General features: G+C 45.8%; 1 protein-coding gene across 1 annotated transcript in view; it reads left to right on the top strand.

Annotated features, from left to right (window-relative positions):
- The window catches only part of LOC146357387 (cytosolic phospholipase A2 epsilon-like), a 123,612-nt gene that overhangs the window by 40,932 nt on the left and 64,620 nt on the right, over nucleotides 1-18,060 (top strand). The window contains exons 4-7 of the mRNA XM_084846386.1: nucleotides 10,228-10,359; nucleotides 13,188-13,228; nucleotides 14,915-14,957; nucleotides 16,955-17,021. Of these exons, the coding sequence (XP_084702512.1) occupies nucleotides 10,228-10,359; nucleotides 13,188-13,228; nucleotides 14,915-14,957; nucleotides 16,955-17,021 (283 nt within the window). The remainder of the gene's footprint in view (nucleotides 1-10,227; nucleotides 10,360-13,187; nucleotides 13,229-14,914; nucleotides 14,958-16,954; nucleotides 17,022-18,060) is intronic.

The following is an 18,060-nucleotide window of genomic DNA, read 5'->3' as shown; positions in this document are numbered from 1 at the left end:
TTGCAATGAAATTTTGAAGAGGGAGAAGGAGGGAAGGAAGAGCTTCATGTGAAATACTGGTATTTCACACAGCACCTGATTTTACTGCCCCAAAGTGGAACCTTTAGCTTCTGCATAGTAGTTTAGTTTAGTAGCTTCAGTGCAGCAAAGGATCCAATCAGCCTCCACAAACTTCTTTCTCCCCTCAACTTTAATTTCTCCTAAATAGCTGTAGGATTCAAATTATTCCAAAAGGAGGGTTAGGACTATGTGGTGTCATGATCGAGGAACTGCTAAGGTTCTACAGTTTTAAAAAGTTAGAAAAAGTCCTCAGCCACCTCACCTCATAAAGTTAATTAAAGGATGTGCAATCCTTCCAAACCTTCCACAGCATCCCAAATTCCTCTGAGGTACTAGCTCTCTGAAAGGAGCCACTTGGCTTAGGGAATTCTCTCTACCCCCCCTGCTCCGCATTTCCAATCACCATTCTTCTTTTCTTCTTCCCTCCCCCATCCTGTTCTTTCTTTCTCTTCTTTATTCCACCCAGAGCATCTTGGGAGATTCTTAAAGAGAATTCTCTTCAGCGGGCAAGAGAAGTTCTGAACTGTATTTGACTTTATACAAACAGACAAGAGGGTTGGTTTCTCTCCTCCTCACTCAAGTCTTTGAGAAGGGTGGGTTCACATAATTGCAGAAAAACAAATCTGGGGCTGTTTTGTTTGTCAGTTGCCATTATCCAGTAATAGGAAGGGTTGCAGCTCAGTGGCAGAGCACTAGGGATGTCAGAGAATTCCGCCACAGATCTCGGGGAGGCCTAATGCCAGTGCATTCGGCCCCCCGAAATCGGTGGTGGAACGGTCTGCCACCCCATGCCCCCCTGGGGTGGGACTTACCTTGGGCGGATCTTCCTGGCGGCGGTGGCTCTGGTGGCGGTGTGGCGGCAGTGCGGCGGCGGTGCGGCGGTGGTGCGGCGGCGGTGTGGCGGCGGCCGGTCTTCCGACCGGCTGCCGCCGCCGCCATTTCCAGTTAAAAAAAAACAAAAACAAAAAAACGTGATAGGCTACGTAAAGATTTATGTAGCCTATCACGGCTAGATTTTTTAAAAAACACCGTGATAGGCTACGTAAATGTTTACGTAGCCTATCACAGCTGATTTAAAAACAAAAACAAAAACATGCGTATGCAAATGGCGGCGCCCATGGGCGCTGCCATTTGTGTTCCTTATTTTGGCATGTCTTAGTCTACGTAAACATTTATGTAGACTAAGACAGCGAAAATAAGGGGAACGCAAATAGCGTAGACGCTACGCTATTTGCGTTCCCCTTATTTTCGCCGTCTTAGTCTACGTAAATGTTTATGTAGACTAAGACGTGCCAAAATAAGGAACGCAAATGGTGGTGCCCTTGGGCGCCGCCATTTGTGTACGTGCATTTTTTTTCCTTTCTTTTAAATCAGCCGTGATAGGCTATGTAAACATTTATGTAGCCTATCACGGCTGACTGCAGGGACGCAAATGGTGGCGGCTACGGCCGCCGCCATTTGCGTCCCTGCTAGCCAGCGGCCGGATGTCCAGCTGCTGGCAGAGCCGGCCAGCAGCTCTGCAGAATCCCTGCGGAGCAGAGCCGGCCGGCCAGGATTCCGGGGGGGGGGGAGGAATGGAGCGCCTCCCCCCCCGGCGAGGATTCCGGGGGGAGGGACGGAATGCCTCCCCCCCAACCATTAGCATAATCCCCGAAAGGTAAGTGATTTTCGTACATCCCTACAGAGCGCACGCTTGGTAGGCAGAAGGTCCCAGGTTCGATGCCTAGCAGCTCCAGGTAGGGCTAGAAAAGAATCCTGCCTGAAACCCCGGAGAGCCGCTGCTGCCAGTCAGTGTCAACAGTACTGGGCTAGATGGACCCAGGGTCTGACCCAGTATAAGGCAGCTTCCTATGTTCCTATGAACAGAAAGCTTTAATAAAAAAACAAATAGGAGTTTTTGGTTGTTGTTTTAAGTGGAGGGGAGATAAATCCTGCTCATTTATACAGTCCTATGTATGCCTACTCAGAAGCCCCATAATGTTTAATGAGGCTTACCCTCAGGAAAGTGTGCATAGGATTCCAGCATGAGTTACTTTTGCAGGGAGGTTTGCACCTTGATGTTCTGCATGCTTACTCAGAAATCAGTCCGGAGTTGTGAGCATGGTACTGCAGGCTGCCTACCCAATTCCATCTAATGAATTGACTACCCTATCAGCTCAATCCTATGCATGTTTTGTCATTTGTGGTTTGTTTGTTTTTTCATTTTGCATGAATTCAAGTTTCAGTGGTGAGGGGAAGACACTTAGTACATGCTCAGAGTTTCTCCATAAATAAGCCCTAGATTTGAAAACAGACTCATTGGCTGAAACCTGGTGAAGTCTTGGCACAAATGAAGTTATGGGGAGGAAGATACAATGAGAGCTTGTGCATAACAAGGAGGAGGTGGAGGAGAGTTGCACAAAATAAGACATCTGTTCTTATGAAGAGTTGCTGGAGGATGGTAGGATGAGGAACGATGGTTGCACAGAGGGGAATAGAATTGGCAGGGGGAGAATGTAAATGCTCACTGGTGAAAGAAAAGCATTCTTCATATGCTCAGAGGCAGCCTATATTTAAGAACATAAGAAGAGCCATGCTGCATCAGCCCAATGTCTATCTAGTCCAGCATTCTGTTCACACAGTGCCAACCAGATGCCCATGGAAAACTCACAAGTAGGACATGAGTGCAATAGCAGCTTCCCACCCATGTTCCCCTGCTGCTAATATTGGTGAAATGTAAATAAATTCTAGTCATTGTAAATTTGCATGATTGTATATCCTTCAGAAACTTTTCAGGTTTCTTGCCTGGGGGACGCCTCTAATGACCTGTGCACTGTCATATGAATTTACCCCAAAAACTATTGGGGAAGGGGGGAAGGGAAAGCAAATCACTCCCTCCCCCAAACTGGAAAACTCCCACATGAACTACTGCACCTATCCTTCTGAATCTTTGCTGGTTTCTTACTTAGGGACAACTCTAGGCTGTCCATAATTTTCAGAACACTGGTCCACCCGGAAAATAAGTAGAGAAGTGTGTTGTCTTTTGGAGATCTGTATTGCCCTGGCTGTAGGCATTGAACTCTTAGGTTAGAGGTGTCAAGATAGAGATAAACCAGATTCAAAGGTTTACTTACAAGGAGACTTTACTGGGTAACTTACAGCACACAGCATGGCCAATAGCCAATGGTTGGATCAGACAGCTTCTCTGAACCAGAGCCATCGGGTACAATGGGTTTTATACCATACATGCTAGCAATAAGGCAGCACGACACTACCAAGTGCCCCCTGGCATCCATTCTCAGCATAGACTAACAGCACTTGGTTCTCAGCACAGCCACCTGCAGCTCAGCATAAACACATAGCATCACTTCTCAGGCACAGCCTGATAAGGGTTTCTCCTCATTAGTAAGGAGTGCACTGAGAAGGCTGTTATCAGCCTTTTGACTCATCTGCACATGCTCAGAGGCTTACTAGCATGGGAATTGCACCAATAATGAACTTAAGCAAGCATTATAGATCTCTACGCCCCTCTAACACTACAAATGACTTGGCTATGCTCCTGGAGCCAATTGTTATTGTTGTTGTTCAGTCATTCAGTCGTGTCCGACTCTTCGTGACCCCATGGACCATAGCACACCAGGCCTTCCTGTCTTGCGCTCTCTCCCGGAGCATGCTCAAGTCCATATTCATTGCATCGGTGATGCTATCTAGCCATCTCATCCTCTGCCGTCCCCTTCTCTTTTTGCCTTCAGTCTTTCCCAGCTTCAGGGTCTTTTCCAGAGAGTTTTCTCTTCGCATTAGGTGGCCAAAATATTTGAACTTCAGCTTCAGTATCTGTCTTTCCAATGAGCAGTCGGGGTTGATTTCCTTTAGGATGGACTGATTTGACCTCCTTGCAGTCCAGGGGACTCGTAAGAGTCTTCTCCAGCACCACAGTTCAAAAGCATCGATTCTTCGGCGCTCAGCCTTCCTTATAGTCCAGCTCTCACAGCCATACATTACTACTGGGAAAACCATAGCTTTGATTAGACGGACCTTTGTCAGCAAGGTGATGTCTCTGCTTCTTACTATGCTGTCTAGGTTGGCCATAGCTTTCCTCCCAAGGAGCAAGTGTCTTTTAATTTCATGGTTACAGTCACCGTCTACGGTGATCTTGGAGCCCAAGAAAGTAAAATCTGTCACTCCTTCCATTTCTTCCCCTTCTATATGCCAGGAAGTGATGGGGCCGGATGCCATGATCTTCGTTTTTTTAATGTTGAGTTTCAAACCAGCTCTTGCACTCTCCTCTTTCACCCTCAACAAGAGGCTCTTTAGATCCTCTTTGCTTTCTGCCATGAGGGTGGTATCATCTGCGTATCTGAGGTTGTTGATAATTCTCCCGGCAATCTTAATTCCGACCTCTGATTCATCCAACCCGGCGTTTCTCATGATGTACTCTGCATATAAGTTAAATAAGCAGGGTGACAATATGCAGTCTTGTCGTACTCCTTTCCCAATTTGGAACCAATCGTTTGTTCCATGTCCGGTTCTTACTGTTGCTTCTTGACCCTCATACAGGTTTCTCAGGAGACAGGTAAGGTGGTCTGGTACTCCCATCTCTTTAAGAATTTGCCACAGTTTGTTGTGATCCACACAAATAAAGGCTTTAGCGTAGTCAATGAAGCAGAAATAGATGTTTTTCTGGAATTCTCTTGCTTTCTCCATGATCCAGTAAATTTTGGTGATTTGATCTCTAGTTCCTCTGCCTCTTCGAAACCCAGCTTGTACTTCCGGTAGTTCTCGGTTCGTATACTGCTGAAGCCTAGCTTGTAGGATTTTGAGCATCGCCTTGCTGGCATGTGAAATGAGCGCAATTGTACGGTAGTTCGAACACTCTTTGGCATTGCCCTTCTTTGGAATTGGAATGTAAACTGACCTTTTCCAGTCTTGTGGCCACTGCTGAGTGTTCCAAATTTGTTGGCATATTGAGTGCAGCACTTTAACAGCATCATCTTTTAGGATTTTAAATAGCTCAGCTGGAATATTGTCATCTCCGCTAGCTTTGTTGTTAGTAATGCTTCCTAAGGCCCACTTGACTTCACTCTCTAGGATGTAGGGATGGCAGAGAATTCCGCCATGGATCTCGGGGAGGCCAAATGCCAGTGCATTTGGCCCCCCGAAATCTGTGGCGGAATGGCCTGCCCCCCCTCGCCCCCCTCCGTGGATCCCCCCGGGACGAGACTTACCTGGGGCAGATCTTCCAGGCGGTGGCGGCGGTGGCTCCAGTGGCAGCTGCGGCGGCTGATCTTCCGACTGGCTGCCACCACTGCCATTTGCAGATTTTTTTGTGGTTTTTTTGCACACCCCTTTTTTTTTATTTTTAACCCAGACGTTTTAGGCTATGTAAAAACTTACATAGCCTAAAATGACTGGGTTTTTTTTTAAAAAAAGGTGAATGCAAATGGCGGCGGCTATGGCCCCGCCATTTGCGTTACTTATTTTGGGCCATCTTATTCTACATAAATAATTATGTAGACTAAGACGGCGAAAATAAGGGGAATGCAAATAGCATCCACTACGCTATTTGCGTTCCCCTTATTTTCGCCATCTTAGTCTATGTAATTATTTACTTAGATTAAGACATCAAAAATAAGGAACGCAAATGGCGGCAGCCATAGCCACCACCATTTGCGTACGTGTTTTTCTCCCCCCCCCAGAGCCCTCCATGGCCGGAAATCCGGCTGCGGATGGCCCTGGGCTGGCTGGGCCTGGCCGGCTGCTCCGCGGAGCTGCTGCGGAGCACAGCCGGCCGCGGAGGATTCTGGGGGGGAGGAACGGAGCGCCTCCACCCCCGTCCAGGATTCCGGGGGGAGGAACGGAATGCTTCCCCCCGTCCAGGATTCCGAGGGGAGGGACGGAACGCCTTCCCCCCCACATTAACATAATCCGCAAACAGGTAAGTGATTTTCGTACATCTCTACTAGGATGTCCAGCTCAAGTTCAGTGACCGCACTATCATGGCTATCAGGGACATTCAGATCTTTCCTGTATAGTTCTTCTGTGTATTCTTTCCACCTCTTCTTAATCTCATCTGCTTCTGTTAGGTCCCTGCCTTCTTTGTCCTTTATCATGCCCGTCTTTGCACAAAACTTTCCCTTGAGATCTCCGATTTTCTTGAAAAGATCTCTAGTCTTTCCCATTCTGTTGTTTTCCTCAATTTCTTTGCATTGTTCATTTAAGAAGGCCTTATTGTCTCTCCTTGCTATTCTCTGCAACTCTGCATTCAGTTGGATATATCTTCCCCTTTCTCCCTTGCTTTTCGCTTCTCTTCTTTCCTCAGCTACTTGTAAAGCCTCATCAGACAGCCACTTGGCTTTCTTGCATTTCTTTTTCTTTGGGATGGATTGAGTTGTTGCCTCCTGAACAATGTGATGGACCTCCGTCCATAGTTCCTCTGGCACTCTGTCTATGAGATCTAATCCCTTAAATCTATTCCTCACCTCCACTGTATATTCATAAGGGATATGATTTAGGTCATACCTGAATGGTTTAGTGGTTTTCCCTACGTTCTTCAATTTAAGCCGAGATTTTGCAAGAAGCAGCTCATGATCTGAGCCACAGTCAGCTCCAGGTCTTGTTTTTACTGACTGTATAGAGCTTCTCCATCTTTGGCTGCAAAGGACATAATCAATCTGATTTCGATATTGACCATCTGGTGATGTCCATGTGTAGAGTTGCCTCTTGTGCTGTTGGAAAAGAGTGTTTGCTATGATCAGCGTGTTCTCTTGGCAAAACTCTATTCGCCTTTGTCCTGCTTCATTTTGCACACCAAGGCCATGCTTGCCTGTTATCCCGGTGATTTCTTGACTTCCTACTTTAGCATTCCAATCACCTGGAATGAAGAGGACATCTTTTTTTGGTGTTAGTTCTAGAAGGTGTTCTAGGTCTTCATAGAACCGATCAACCTCAGCTTCTTCTGTATCAGTGGTTGGGGCATAGACTTGAATTTCTGTGATGTTAAATGGTTTGCCTTGGATTCGTACTGAGATCATTCTATTGTACCCCAGTACTGCTTTTCCCACCCTTTTGTTGACTATGAGTACTACTATGAGTACTACTCCATTTCTTCTAAGGGATTCTTGCCCACAGTAGTAGATATGATGGTCACCTGAATTAAATTCGCCCGTGCTTGTCCATTTTAGTTCACTGATTCCCAAGATGTCGATGTTCAATCTTGCCATCTCATGTTTGACCACCTCCAGCTTACCTTGATTCATCGATCTGACATTCCAGGTTCCTAAACAATATTGTTCTTTACAGCATCGGATTTTCTTTTCACCACCAGACATATCCACAGCTGAGTGTCCTTTCGGCTTTGGCCCAGCCGCTTCACTCTTTCTGGAGCTACTTGGAAATACCCTCTGCTCTTCCCCAGTAGTATATTGGACACCTTCCGACCTGAGGGGCTCATCTTCTGGCATCATATCTTTTAGCCTTGTGATACGTTCCATGGGGTTTTCTTGGCAAGAATACTGGAGTGGGTTGCCATTTCCTTCTCCAGTGGACCACATTTTGTCAGAACTCTCCACCGTGACCTGTCATCTTGGGTGGCCCTGCACGGCATAGTTTATGGGTTCACTGAGTTACGCAAGCCCCTTCGCCACAACAAGGCAGTGATCCATGAAGGGGCCTGGAGCCAATACAAGACCCCAAAATGTCAAGGCCACCCTTGCACCCAAACCCTTGTGGCTAGCATTCTGAAATTTGGAGACATGATCTCCTCTGATGGGGCAATGAATCCTGAAATGTTTATCCAATTCTTCCAAGGAATAAAAATGTTATTGGCAGTTCCTTTTAAAAGAAAATCAAAACATAAACCCTGCACCTATTTTTCTGATATTGGGCAGGTGTAAACCCCTTCCAGGGGGCTACTATGCCTGAAATTATCATCCAGTTCTGACCAAGAGAAAAAAGTTAGAAGTTTGTTTGTTTTTTTAATTTCCCATGGTAGTCAACTGGAAGCATAACGGCTATTTTTTCCAAACCTTGATTCAGGTTTGGTGCTGAGTTGAAATGGTCCGACTACAAATTGGCCAGAGCAGAAGTGGGATGTTTTCTAAAATGCTGAATTGGGGTCTGAGTTGAAGTGGGGTGGGGGGTGGGGGTCAGCACACACTTCTTATTATGTATGTAATCTATACACACATGCAAGCATACCACACACACATATATATTAGAAGTGTGCTTAGACTCGGATATTTTATATATATATATATATATATATATGCATACAAATTTGTGTTATGGCCTTGTGCCCTGGATCTTTTAAGAATTTAGCAGCACCCCTGGTCACATTCCTCAGACAATGCTTCACATCTCTCTTTCCAGCTTTTTGGGCCTAGTTGTTCCTGAAAGCATTGTTTTGGAAGCCTTGTTGTTGTTGTTGTTCAGTCGTTCAGTCGTGTCCGACTCTTCGTGACCCCATGGACCATAGCACGCCAGGCCTTCCTGTCCTGCGCTTTCTCCCGGAGCGTGCTCAAGTTCATATTCATTGCATCGGTGATGCTATCTAGCCATCTCATCCTCTGCCTTGGGAAACATACTTGTTTCATTTATATATGTAAATAATTTGGCAAGGATAGGGGCCTAGATGGATCCAACTTGAATAGTTCTGAGAGCAACGTATCTTCTCTGGGTGCTTTGCCATTTACCAGTTGTTGAATTAAAACTATAATATCTTGCTCCATCACTGGAGGCCAAGGGGGGAGTACTTTCCAGGTCAGGCAAAACCGCCAAAGTTCGTTCCAGGTAACTATATGACGTTTCTAAAAAAAAATACCGCTAAAGTAGGGTTGGCGGAGAATTTCTCCCCGAAACTTCGGGGGGCTGAGCGCCAACGTGTTCGGCCCCCTGAAGAAGTTGCGGGGAGAAATTCTCCGCACCCCCCCGCCCCCCGCACCCCCCCGGGACGGGACGTACCTTTGGCGAATGTCCCTCCCGGTGGCGGGTCTCGGCGGCGGTTCGTCGGGTCTTCGTCAGGGGCGGGGGCAGCAGCCGATCTTTCGACCGGCTGCCACAGCCGCCATTCCAATAAAACTAAAAAAAAAACAACGCCCCCATGATAGGCTACGTGACGATTAACGTAGCCTATCACGGCTAGATTTGCAAAGTCAGCCGTGATAGGCGACATAAATCGTCACGTAGCCTATCACGGGTGACTTTTTAAAAAAAAGCGCGTACGACTAATGGCGGCCCCCATAGGGAGCCGCCATTCCCGTTCCTTATTTCGTCGCTGTAGTCTACGTAAAGATTTATGTAGACTACAGCGACCAAATAAGGAACGCGAATGGCAGCTCCCTATGGGGGCCGCCATTAGCGTACGCACTTTTTTTTTTTTTTAAGTCACCCGTGATAAGCTACGTGACGATTTACGTAGCCTATCACGGCTGACTTTGCAGATCTAGCCGTGATAGGCTACGTTAATCGTCACGTAGCCTATCACGGGGGCGTGTTTTTTTTAACTTTTTATTTCATGGCCGGACGAGGCGAGGCGCCTCCTCCCCGGCCTGAATTTCGGCCGGGCAAGGCAGGAAGCCTCCCCCCCGGCCTGAACTTCGGGGGGAGAGCAGCGAAGCGCCTCCCCCCCACCGCGAAAAGCTGCGAGACCAGGTAAGTGACTTTCGTGCACTCCTACGCTAAAGTAAGCTTCTCACTTTTCTGATAGTACCTCAGCTTCTGTTGAGAATTGAACTTCCTGCATCACATATGACACCATAGTCTAGAATTTATTGCGACACCTCAGCTCTGTACCATCCCAAGGCCATTTATACAAAGAGCCAGCTAAACCAATACCAATCTACATTGTGCCAGTAGGATTACAGTTGACTAGCAGAAGAAAATGATGAACCCAACCTACTTGCCTTATATTGGTGGTGGCGGGGAGGCAGGAAATTAATTCATCTTATGCAATTACTGTGTGAATCTTGGGGTTTAAGGTGTAAAACGTAGTCTAGGTTTAAACTGTAAGGTTCAGTATATAATTCAAATTTTAAAGATTATAGCTTATGTTGATTCTCTCTCTCTCTCTCTCTCTCTCTCTCTCTCACACACACACACACACACACACACACACACATTTCTCCAGCTCCTTTGGGTTTTGTGTCCTTCCAGAATCAAGACTTGATGATTTAACTTTCCTTCTCTCCTCAGAATGTTTTAGAGCTGATGGTTCATGATGAGAACAACTGCCTCATGGACAGCCATCTCCTTACTGTTCTCTTTGATGTTTCTAAAATCCAGCTTGGAGAAAATGTTTGCCTCACATTTCCATTGGATCCAAAAGTAAGAAGGCAGAACTGCAGGCACTGGAAGGATATTATTAACAAGTGAAATCCCTCCCCAAGGATTTACCATGGGGAGAGAAGGTGGGCATGCAACCCAGTCAGATTTTTCAGTCCTCCTCGCCCCTGCTGGCAGAGGAGGTAAGGAAGGAAAGGTCTTTTAGCTACCTCAATTGTTGCTGGGGTATAGAATCATAGAATCATAGAAAAGTAGGGTTGGAACGGGCCTACAAGGCCATTGAGTCCAACCCCCTGATCAATGCCAAGGTTTAGTGTGGCTAAGGTTCCTAAACCCTTCACCACAAAGATAAGGAGAGCAGGTGGAGCAAAATAATGTGCAGAAAGGACTTGAAAACGATAATGAAATGCTTCAAGACCTCTTGGAGAGTGATGCTACCTTCCCAGAGCTACCCTTGCTTGTCCTTGTGCTGTTTGAATGGAAAGCAATTCAAACTTGTTAGGAATGAGCACAACCAATTTTGGCAGAGCAGAGTGGACCCATTCCACTGCACCACCATTTCAGAGTGTAAAGAGGCCTTCCTAGAATGCCCAGGATTGCTACATGACAAGTCCACAGTCAAAGACCTTTGAAGAGCAGGTACTGAGGGCATACAATGGCCTTCATGCCCTGTATGTAAGCAGGTATCAGATAATAAGCATTGCTCAAAACAAACGCACACTCACAGGGTATCAAGACATAAAACAGTAAATGGGATTAATAAAGGGCTACAGTTTTATTTAATTTATCAGGGATCTGCAACAAGCAGAAACATATTAGCAACAAACTCTACCCAGTATTGCAGATCACCTAAGACTGAATGCAGAAACATAGGAAGCTGCTTTATACTAAGTCAGTCCATCAGTCCATCTAGCTCAGTATTGTCAACACTGACTGGCAGCAGCTCTTTAAGGATTCAGGCAGGATTCTTAACTAGTCCTCCCTTGAGATGCCAGGGATTGAACTATTGACCTTCTGCATGCAAAGCATGTGCTCTACTGCTGAGCTATGGACGCTCCCTGAGCTATGGCTTCTCCCATATGAGCGCTTGGGAGGACACACCTGTCACTGTCTACCTTAAATGGGTGAATACCCTGGCTCCAGGTGCCAGATCTATCCATTAACGCAGGGGTCCCCAACCCCCGGGCCGCGGACTGGTACCAGTCCGTGGCCTGTTAGGCCAGGGGAGCCCCCTTTACCTTGGGTCTGTGGGGGGGGAGGCAATCTCCCCCTGGAATCCTTGCCAGCCCTGGCCGGCTCCGCTCCGCAGCAAGTCCACAGAGCTGCCAGCCAGCTCTGGCCGCTGGCGGACTTCCGGCCACTGGGAGGCAAATGGCATCCGCATAGCGGACACCATTTGCATCCCAGTTCTTCAAGTAATAGGCTATGTAAATCTCTACATAGCCTATTACTGCAAAGAACAGGGAAGAAAATGGCGTCCGCTATGTGGACACCATTTGCGTCCCAGCGGCCGGAAGTCCACCAGCTGCCAGAGCCGGCTGGCAGCTCTGCGGACTCGCCACAGAGTGAAGCCGGCCAGGGCCGGTGAGGATTCTGGGGGGAGGGGCAGATCACCTCCCCCTGCGGACCCAAGGTAAGGGGGGTTCCCACACCCCTACTGCGGCCCGGTTCCATCCCCCCCCCCAGTCTGTGGAAAAATTGTTCTTCCACGAGACCGGGCCCTGGTGTCAAAAAGGTTGGGGACTGCTGCATTAACGGATCTGTGCTTTTCTTCGCCTGCTCACCTTGAGGCAACTGACCACCACATCTCACCACAGCTAGGAAGCCTTAGTTTCAGTGAAGATTCCAGGACTCAAGGCAAGGGTAGCTTTTCCTCTCAAGCTGGTTGGCTATGGGAGGTTGGTTGGATAGACCCTTCTCCACGAAGATGCCCCACAGTGCTCACCAAGTTAGCCTGTCCTGAAATCCTTCCCAACTCACTCTGAACCTTCCAGTTCTGACCAGAACAGGCTGTATGCCAAATTAGCTACATGGTGAAATATCTCCCCAAATCGTTGGAATAAGCAACGGTCATTAGATAAAACCCCTGTATTGAGAGAAAATGACTGGTTGAAATCTACTAAATAGTTAATGCATGTAAGTCAGAACAAGAAGCTGGGATGTGCTTCTTCTTTCTCTTCCTGTGCAGCCTACTCAGTGCTGGTTTTGGTTTCACTTTCTTGCCTACTAACTTTGCTTGTTTTAATGGTAACAAGAAAGTGCCATAATGTTGAAGAAAGCTCCTGTTTAATGCTTTCAGTCATTTCCATCTTAAGTGGGGTAGCACAGCGCCAGTATTATCCACTGCATGGGGTAGAAGAAAAAAATGCCAAATTCAGGAAGGGAGGTGGAACGGCCACTGTAGGGGAAATGTTAGGCAGCACCTGCTCTTAAAGGCAGATGGGCTCCTTCTCCATAACTGGCCCACCAGCCCTACTGTCCAGGAGTCTTTAGTACTCAAGCCTCATGTTCCCTCTGATAATAGGATTCCTCCCCACATCACAAGCTGTGGCTGGAGGAGTAGCAATATAGGAATTGATGTCTTTGGTGCCTGAGTAGGCAACTACAGGCATGAATGTTTGATAAGCAATGCTGATACAGCACTGAGTATAAGCAACGTAAGGGGCTGCATTTTCCCTGGTGTCTACTAATTTTTAACTTAGGACAGGGATTTTAGAGATGCTCACTTCTGAGGGTGAAAGTTGTATTGATTTGTCATGTTTGTATCAATGTATCTTATGTATCATCCTTGCACATGGGTTTTCCCAACCTGCTAATAAGGGAGGAAAACATTATCTCGTATCAAAACAAAAATGTTTGTCCTTTCATAGATTAAAGAACAACTGGAGGTGGAGTTTAGCCTGGAGAGCCTGTAAGTACATCCCAGTAATATGGCATATTTAAGAATATACAACATCAGAAAAGTGTGCACTTCGCCCACTGTGAAAGATGTAGTTTATCCAGGGACCCAGATATTAGGCAGGGCATGTCTGATAATGCACATGTCTGCACGCTGTGCTGGCACTGTTGTGGGGCATGGCTTGCCAGACTATATAACGCAGGGGCGGAGGACCTTTTTCAGCCCAAGGGCTGAATTTCATTTTGGAGAAGCTCCCCGGGCTGCAACCCAATGGTGGGCGGGGCCAGAGGCAAAAGAGGCAGGGCCCGAAATAGAAAAAAATACCAGCGTACTTTAGCTGAAAGCCCTTACTGCCAGTAATGCCTTAGGAGAGTCATTTCAACTTTTTTAGAATTGGGTGGGTGGGGGGACTACACAAAAGCTGAACCACTAAATGATGGGTGGTTGGGGGAAAGGGGGTGGGGCCAAAGGAAAGGGCATGGCCATCTGGGGAACCCTGGAGGGCTGGATTGGGACCCCAGGCAGGCTGGATTTGGCCCTGATATGAACGCTCCCTTCCCCTATCCAGGCCTCTTAGTTCTTGCAGCACCTACCCTCCATCACTTTATGTGCAGTATAAGGCGAGCTGGTCACACATGGGCTGAATATGATTGGCTGAGGCATGTTTTGTCCTCTCACACCCACTCTACACTGCTGCATGGGGAGAACCACATTAGTGTTGGGGGCCTGTGCATTAAACTAAGCCTGAGGTTGGTCACAATTTCAACAGGAATGTGCAGGGAAAGAGCTGAATATGTAGAGATTTGGCTGAGTTCCCGGAGGCACCTTTATGATGATTGGGATTCCTGATACCTCTCATTCAGAGCCAAATGACCTGGAGGGTGGGGTACAGATTGCTTTTAAGGCCAACCTTCTTACCTACCCAGAACTGTGGGGCCCTGGGAGTCAGGGAGATCATCTTCAACACCTGCAAGGGTTGAGCTGCTGGAGTAAGTAGCGACTTGGACTGTCGACATTCCAGGGACTGGGTTAACCTTGCCCTTTGCCTGCAAACAAGCTGAGCCTCTGGTGACTCCAGAGCTTAAGTCACACACCCTGTTATTGTTTCAGGCCTTGGCTTGTCGTTATTAATAAATGTTGGCCCTAGTTACCCTATACTTTGGTGTCTTGCCTTGTTATTCTGTTACGCCCCTACAAAAAAAAAGTGAACTGTGTTGTGTGACAGTCAACATGATCTGGATCTCACGTTTCTTATGATCTTGCAAAGCCTCCATGTTGTGCATCTAAGGGTAACTGTCCAATGTTTAAATCTTCTCAGTACCCTGTTGTATTAGGTTATATGATATGAGCTAAATTGAGCCAAATATATTAACACAGAGTTCAATGCTGGCAACTAGGGGATGGATCCAGGATCTGCCTTTTGTGAGAGGAAGGGAACATCCATGACAGAAAGGACTCCACAGGCAGAAGGTACCCCTGCCCAATTTGGGGGGGATCCTTCCTTCCTCCCCGAGCATCACAGCTCACCCCATTCAGCAGGGTCTCTCTGTGTAGCATTTTGAGGGTGGAGGGCATGGGGAAGTTCACTTTCACCAGAGCACTTGGTCCAACTTAGTTTGGGATCCAACCCTGGAAATGCAGATTTAGTTTACTGATGAAGACCAATTATATGTGAAATATTTTTATTTTGTATTGCAGACCAGTTCCTGATGAGCATATTTTCACTAATGGTGTATTAGTGGTAATCTCAATTTTGTGTTTTTTTTAAATCATATAGTAGTTGTGACCATATGACTATGATATCTTACTGAAGTTCTAAAGCTTCTGGGTTCTAAAATCGTTTGGCCCACCAGATTAGCGTGCCAGGGAAAACAAAGACCATGTACATGCGTACATCATATCTCACCTTAATATGAATGAATGAGCCTTTTGGCCAAACCCACAGCCCTAAGCCATCATTTGAAGTAGGCTTAACAGCTTTGGAAGAAACAAGGATATTAAGCCAACTTCAAACTATGGCTTAATATCCCTGCTTGTTCTGAAGCTGTTAACCATAGTTTCATGGTTCAGACAAAATGGGAAACTATAGTTAATGCCACACTTCCCACTTTGTTCAATGTTTTGCATGAAGTAAAGGGAACACATACACATCAAAAGTCTTGTTCATATCTTGGCTTAATAAGATTTTTATCTTAAAATAATTTTGGGTTCACTGAACTTGACATCAATCTGAAAAATTAAAGGTGCCTTATGCATATCCTTACGCATAGCTATGCATATTTTTTTCATCTGAAATATACTCTTGAAACTAATCAGACTGCCAAGGCATTGTTTTATTAAATATAGGTCATTAATAACATAATTTATAAAGAGGCCCATCTATAAATTTAGCTTTATTAACATATAGGCTCGAAAGAATACTTTATTTATTAATTTAAATATTTATAAACCATCCTTCATCAAATAGCTATCAGGGAGGTGAACAATGAGTATAATTAAAATGGCCATACAGCAAAAAACACAATAAAATCAATAACACATAATGATAAAATGGTTTTTGAAAAGTAATAAAAATAAAACAGGACAAAGTAACCAACTTAAAATGTCTGGGCAAACTAAGAAGTTTTAACCTGGTGCCAAAAGGAATGCAGAATCGCCCCCAGTCCATGGGGAGAGTGTTCCATAGATGGGGCAACATAAAAAAGGAGGCTTTTTCCCTATTTGCTACATAATGACCCAGTTCTCATGATCAAAACAAGCCACTGTGCCTTGTCATGTTGTCTGAACCCAAGCGACATGGCTTATTTGAGGGGGAAACAACCCTCAAATAACCCATGACCTGTTGCTGGGTTTTTTCCCATGCCAACAAGCCATGCTGCCCAGGCTTGGGCAACATGACAAGCTGTGCTGGGGCGGGTAACTCGACTAATGGTGCCCAGCACACACCCTGCCAATGTAAATAAGCCACCATGGCTTATTCAAGCTTACTGAAGGATATTTATTTAAACTTATTTAAACCCTGGTGGCTTGTCTGATCATGCAAAACAGCCCAATGTGTAGAAGGTGAGCCTCCCCTCCAGAACTTAATACACGGACAGGCTAGTATAGAGTGAGATGGTCCTCCATGTATTCTGGTCCCAAGCCTTTTAGAGCTTTAAAGTTAAGCACCAGCTTCTTCTATGAGCCCCAGAAGCAAATAGGCAATTGGATGTTATGGAGCATGCATATTACAGAGCACTGGCCAGAGCCTAAAGCCCACTTCTTCCTCCTGCTCTCTACACAGGTATCATCTATTAATGGGCAATCTATGACCTGATGTTGTAATTTCCCACCCTTTCAAGCGGTAGCTAACAGAGTTGATTGGGGGTGGGGCAAACTTGAAACATGATGCTACATTACCCATTTTGTATTAGTAGATGTTACTGGAAGCAGGAGATGAAGAGGAGCCATGGGACTGCATGTAATACAGAAACATGACCCTGATATATAGGGTCTCTGGATCACAGTTTTGCAGCCAACTCTGATGCATTCCAGGTTTCATTCAGAACCAGCCAGAACTCTAAAGGAGCTTTGAGTTCTGGCTAGTTCTGACTGAAACCCAGAAGCCTTATTGGCATATTCCAGATTGGTTCTAGGCTGTTTTTTGAAGTTGCTCGGTAAGGACCTGTTACTTTATAGCTACCTTACTTTTGCCAGAAGGATTTTACCTTTTGCCTGTTTGCCTTTCTCTTTTGATAGTCTCGTGAAATTTCCTGCCTGGAGGTACAAGTGAATGGAGGAAAGACAATGGAGAAGGAATCAAGAGGTTATTTTTTTTAATCAGTTTTAAATATATGATTTTAAAAGTTGCATCATTTAAAATCTCACATTTGGACCTTTACAAAGTTTGGTTATTTTGATGTTTTAATACAGTGTGGTATTTTTCTTCTATTTCTGCACTTCTGATGTTTGCCAGTTCCTATATGAATTGATCTGATCCACACCTCCCAGAGTGCTGTGCAGATCGGAACGTAGCTATCTAATATTACAGCGCAGTTCTTGGATCAAAAATGTATCAACATATATTTAAAATGCATATCACGAGATAAAGTACATTCAGAAATGTGTATTTTAAGAATAAGTATGTTTCCAAAGTATTTAAAATTTCATTTCTATACTGCCCATTGAGACTTGCCTGGCACCAACCCAGCCATCTTTCCAGCGCCAGGTGAGGAGTGTCCTCTGCTCCCAGGCATTTAGTGGCATATGATGCACCGCTCCAAGATCTGTTTTAGACATGGAGAGGTATACAAGTATTGTAAATAAATAAATAAATACGATGGGGCATTTATGCCAGTCGTATGAACAGGTCTAGTATTGTATTGAAATTGTTTTTAGCTGTTTAAATTGTTTTTATATTTTGTATATTTAATTTTTTATGCCGTATTTTCTGCTGTGAGCCTCGTGTGGCACAGAGTGGTAGGCGGCAGTACTGCAACTGAAACTCTCCCCACGACCCAAGTTCGATCCCAGCGGAAGCCGGGTTTCGGGTAGCCGGCTCAGGTCGACTCAGCCTTCCATCCTTCTGAGGTCGGTAAAATTAGTATCCAGCTTGCTGGAGGAAAGGTAGTCACGACTGGGGAAGGCAGTGGAAAACCACCCCGCTATAGTCTGCCACGAAAATGCCAGCGCAAGCGGTGTCCCACTAGGGGTCAGTAATGACCCCGTGCTTGCACAGGAGGAACCTTTCTTCCTTTTTTATGCTGTACTTTATTCTCTTATGAATGGTTGTAAACTGCCCAGAGAGCTTTGGCTATTGGGCGGTGTAGAAATGAAATGAAATAAATAATAATATTTAAATATGA

The sequence above is a fragment of the Heloderma suspectum genome, chromosome 1 (genome assembly GCF_057233095.1).
Source record: "Heloderma suspectum isolate Gila_16-S chromosome 1, 16-S_ref, whole genome shotgun sequence".
NCBI classification, from domain to species: Eukaryota; Metazoa; Chordata; class Lepidosauria; order Squamata; family Helodermatidae; genus Heloderma; species Heloderma suspectum.
The sequence above is the reverse complement of the archived record's forward strand: the minus strand, read 5'-3'. Positions and strand labels throughout refer to the sequence as shown.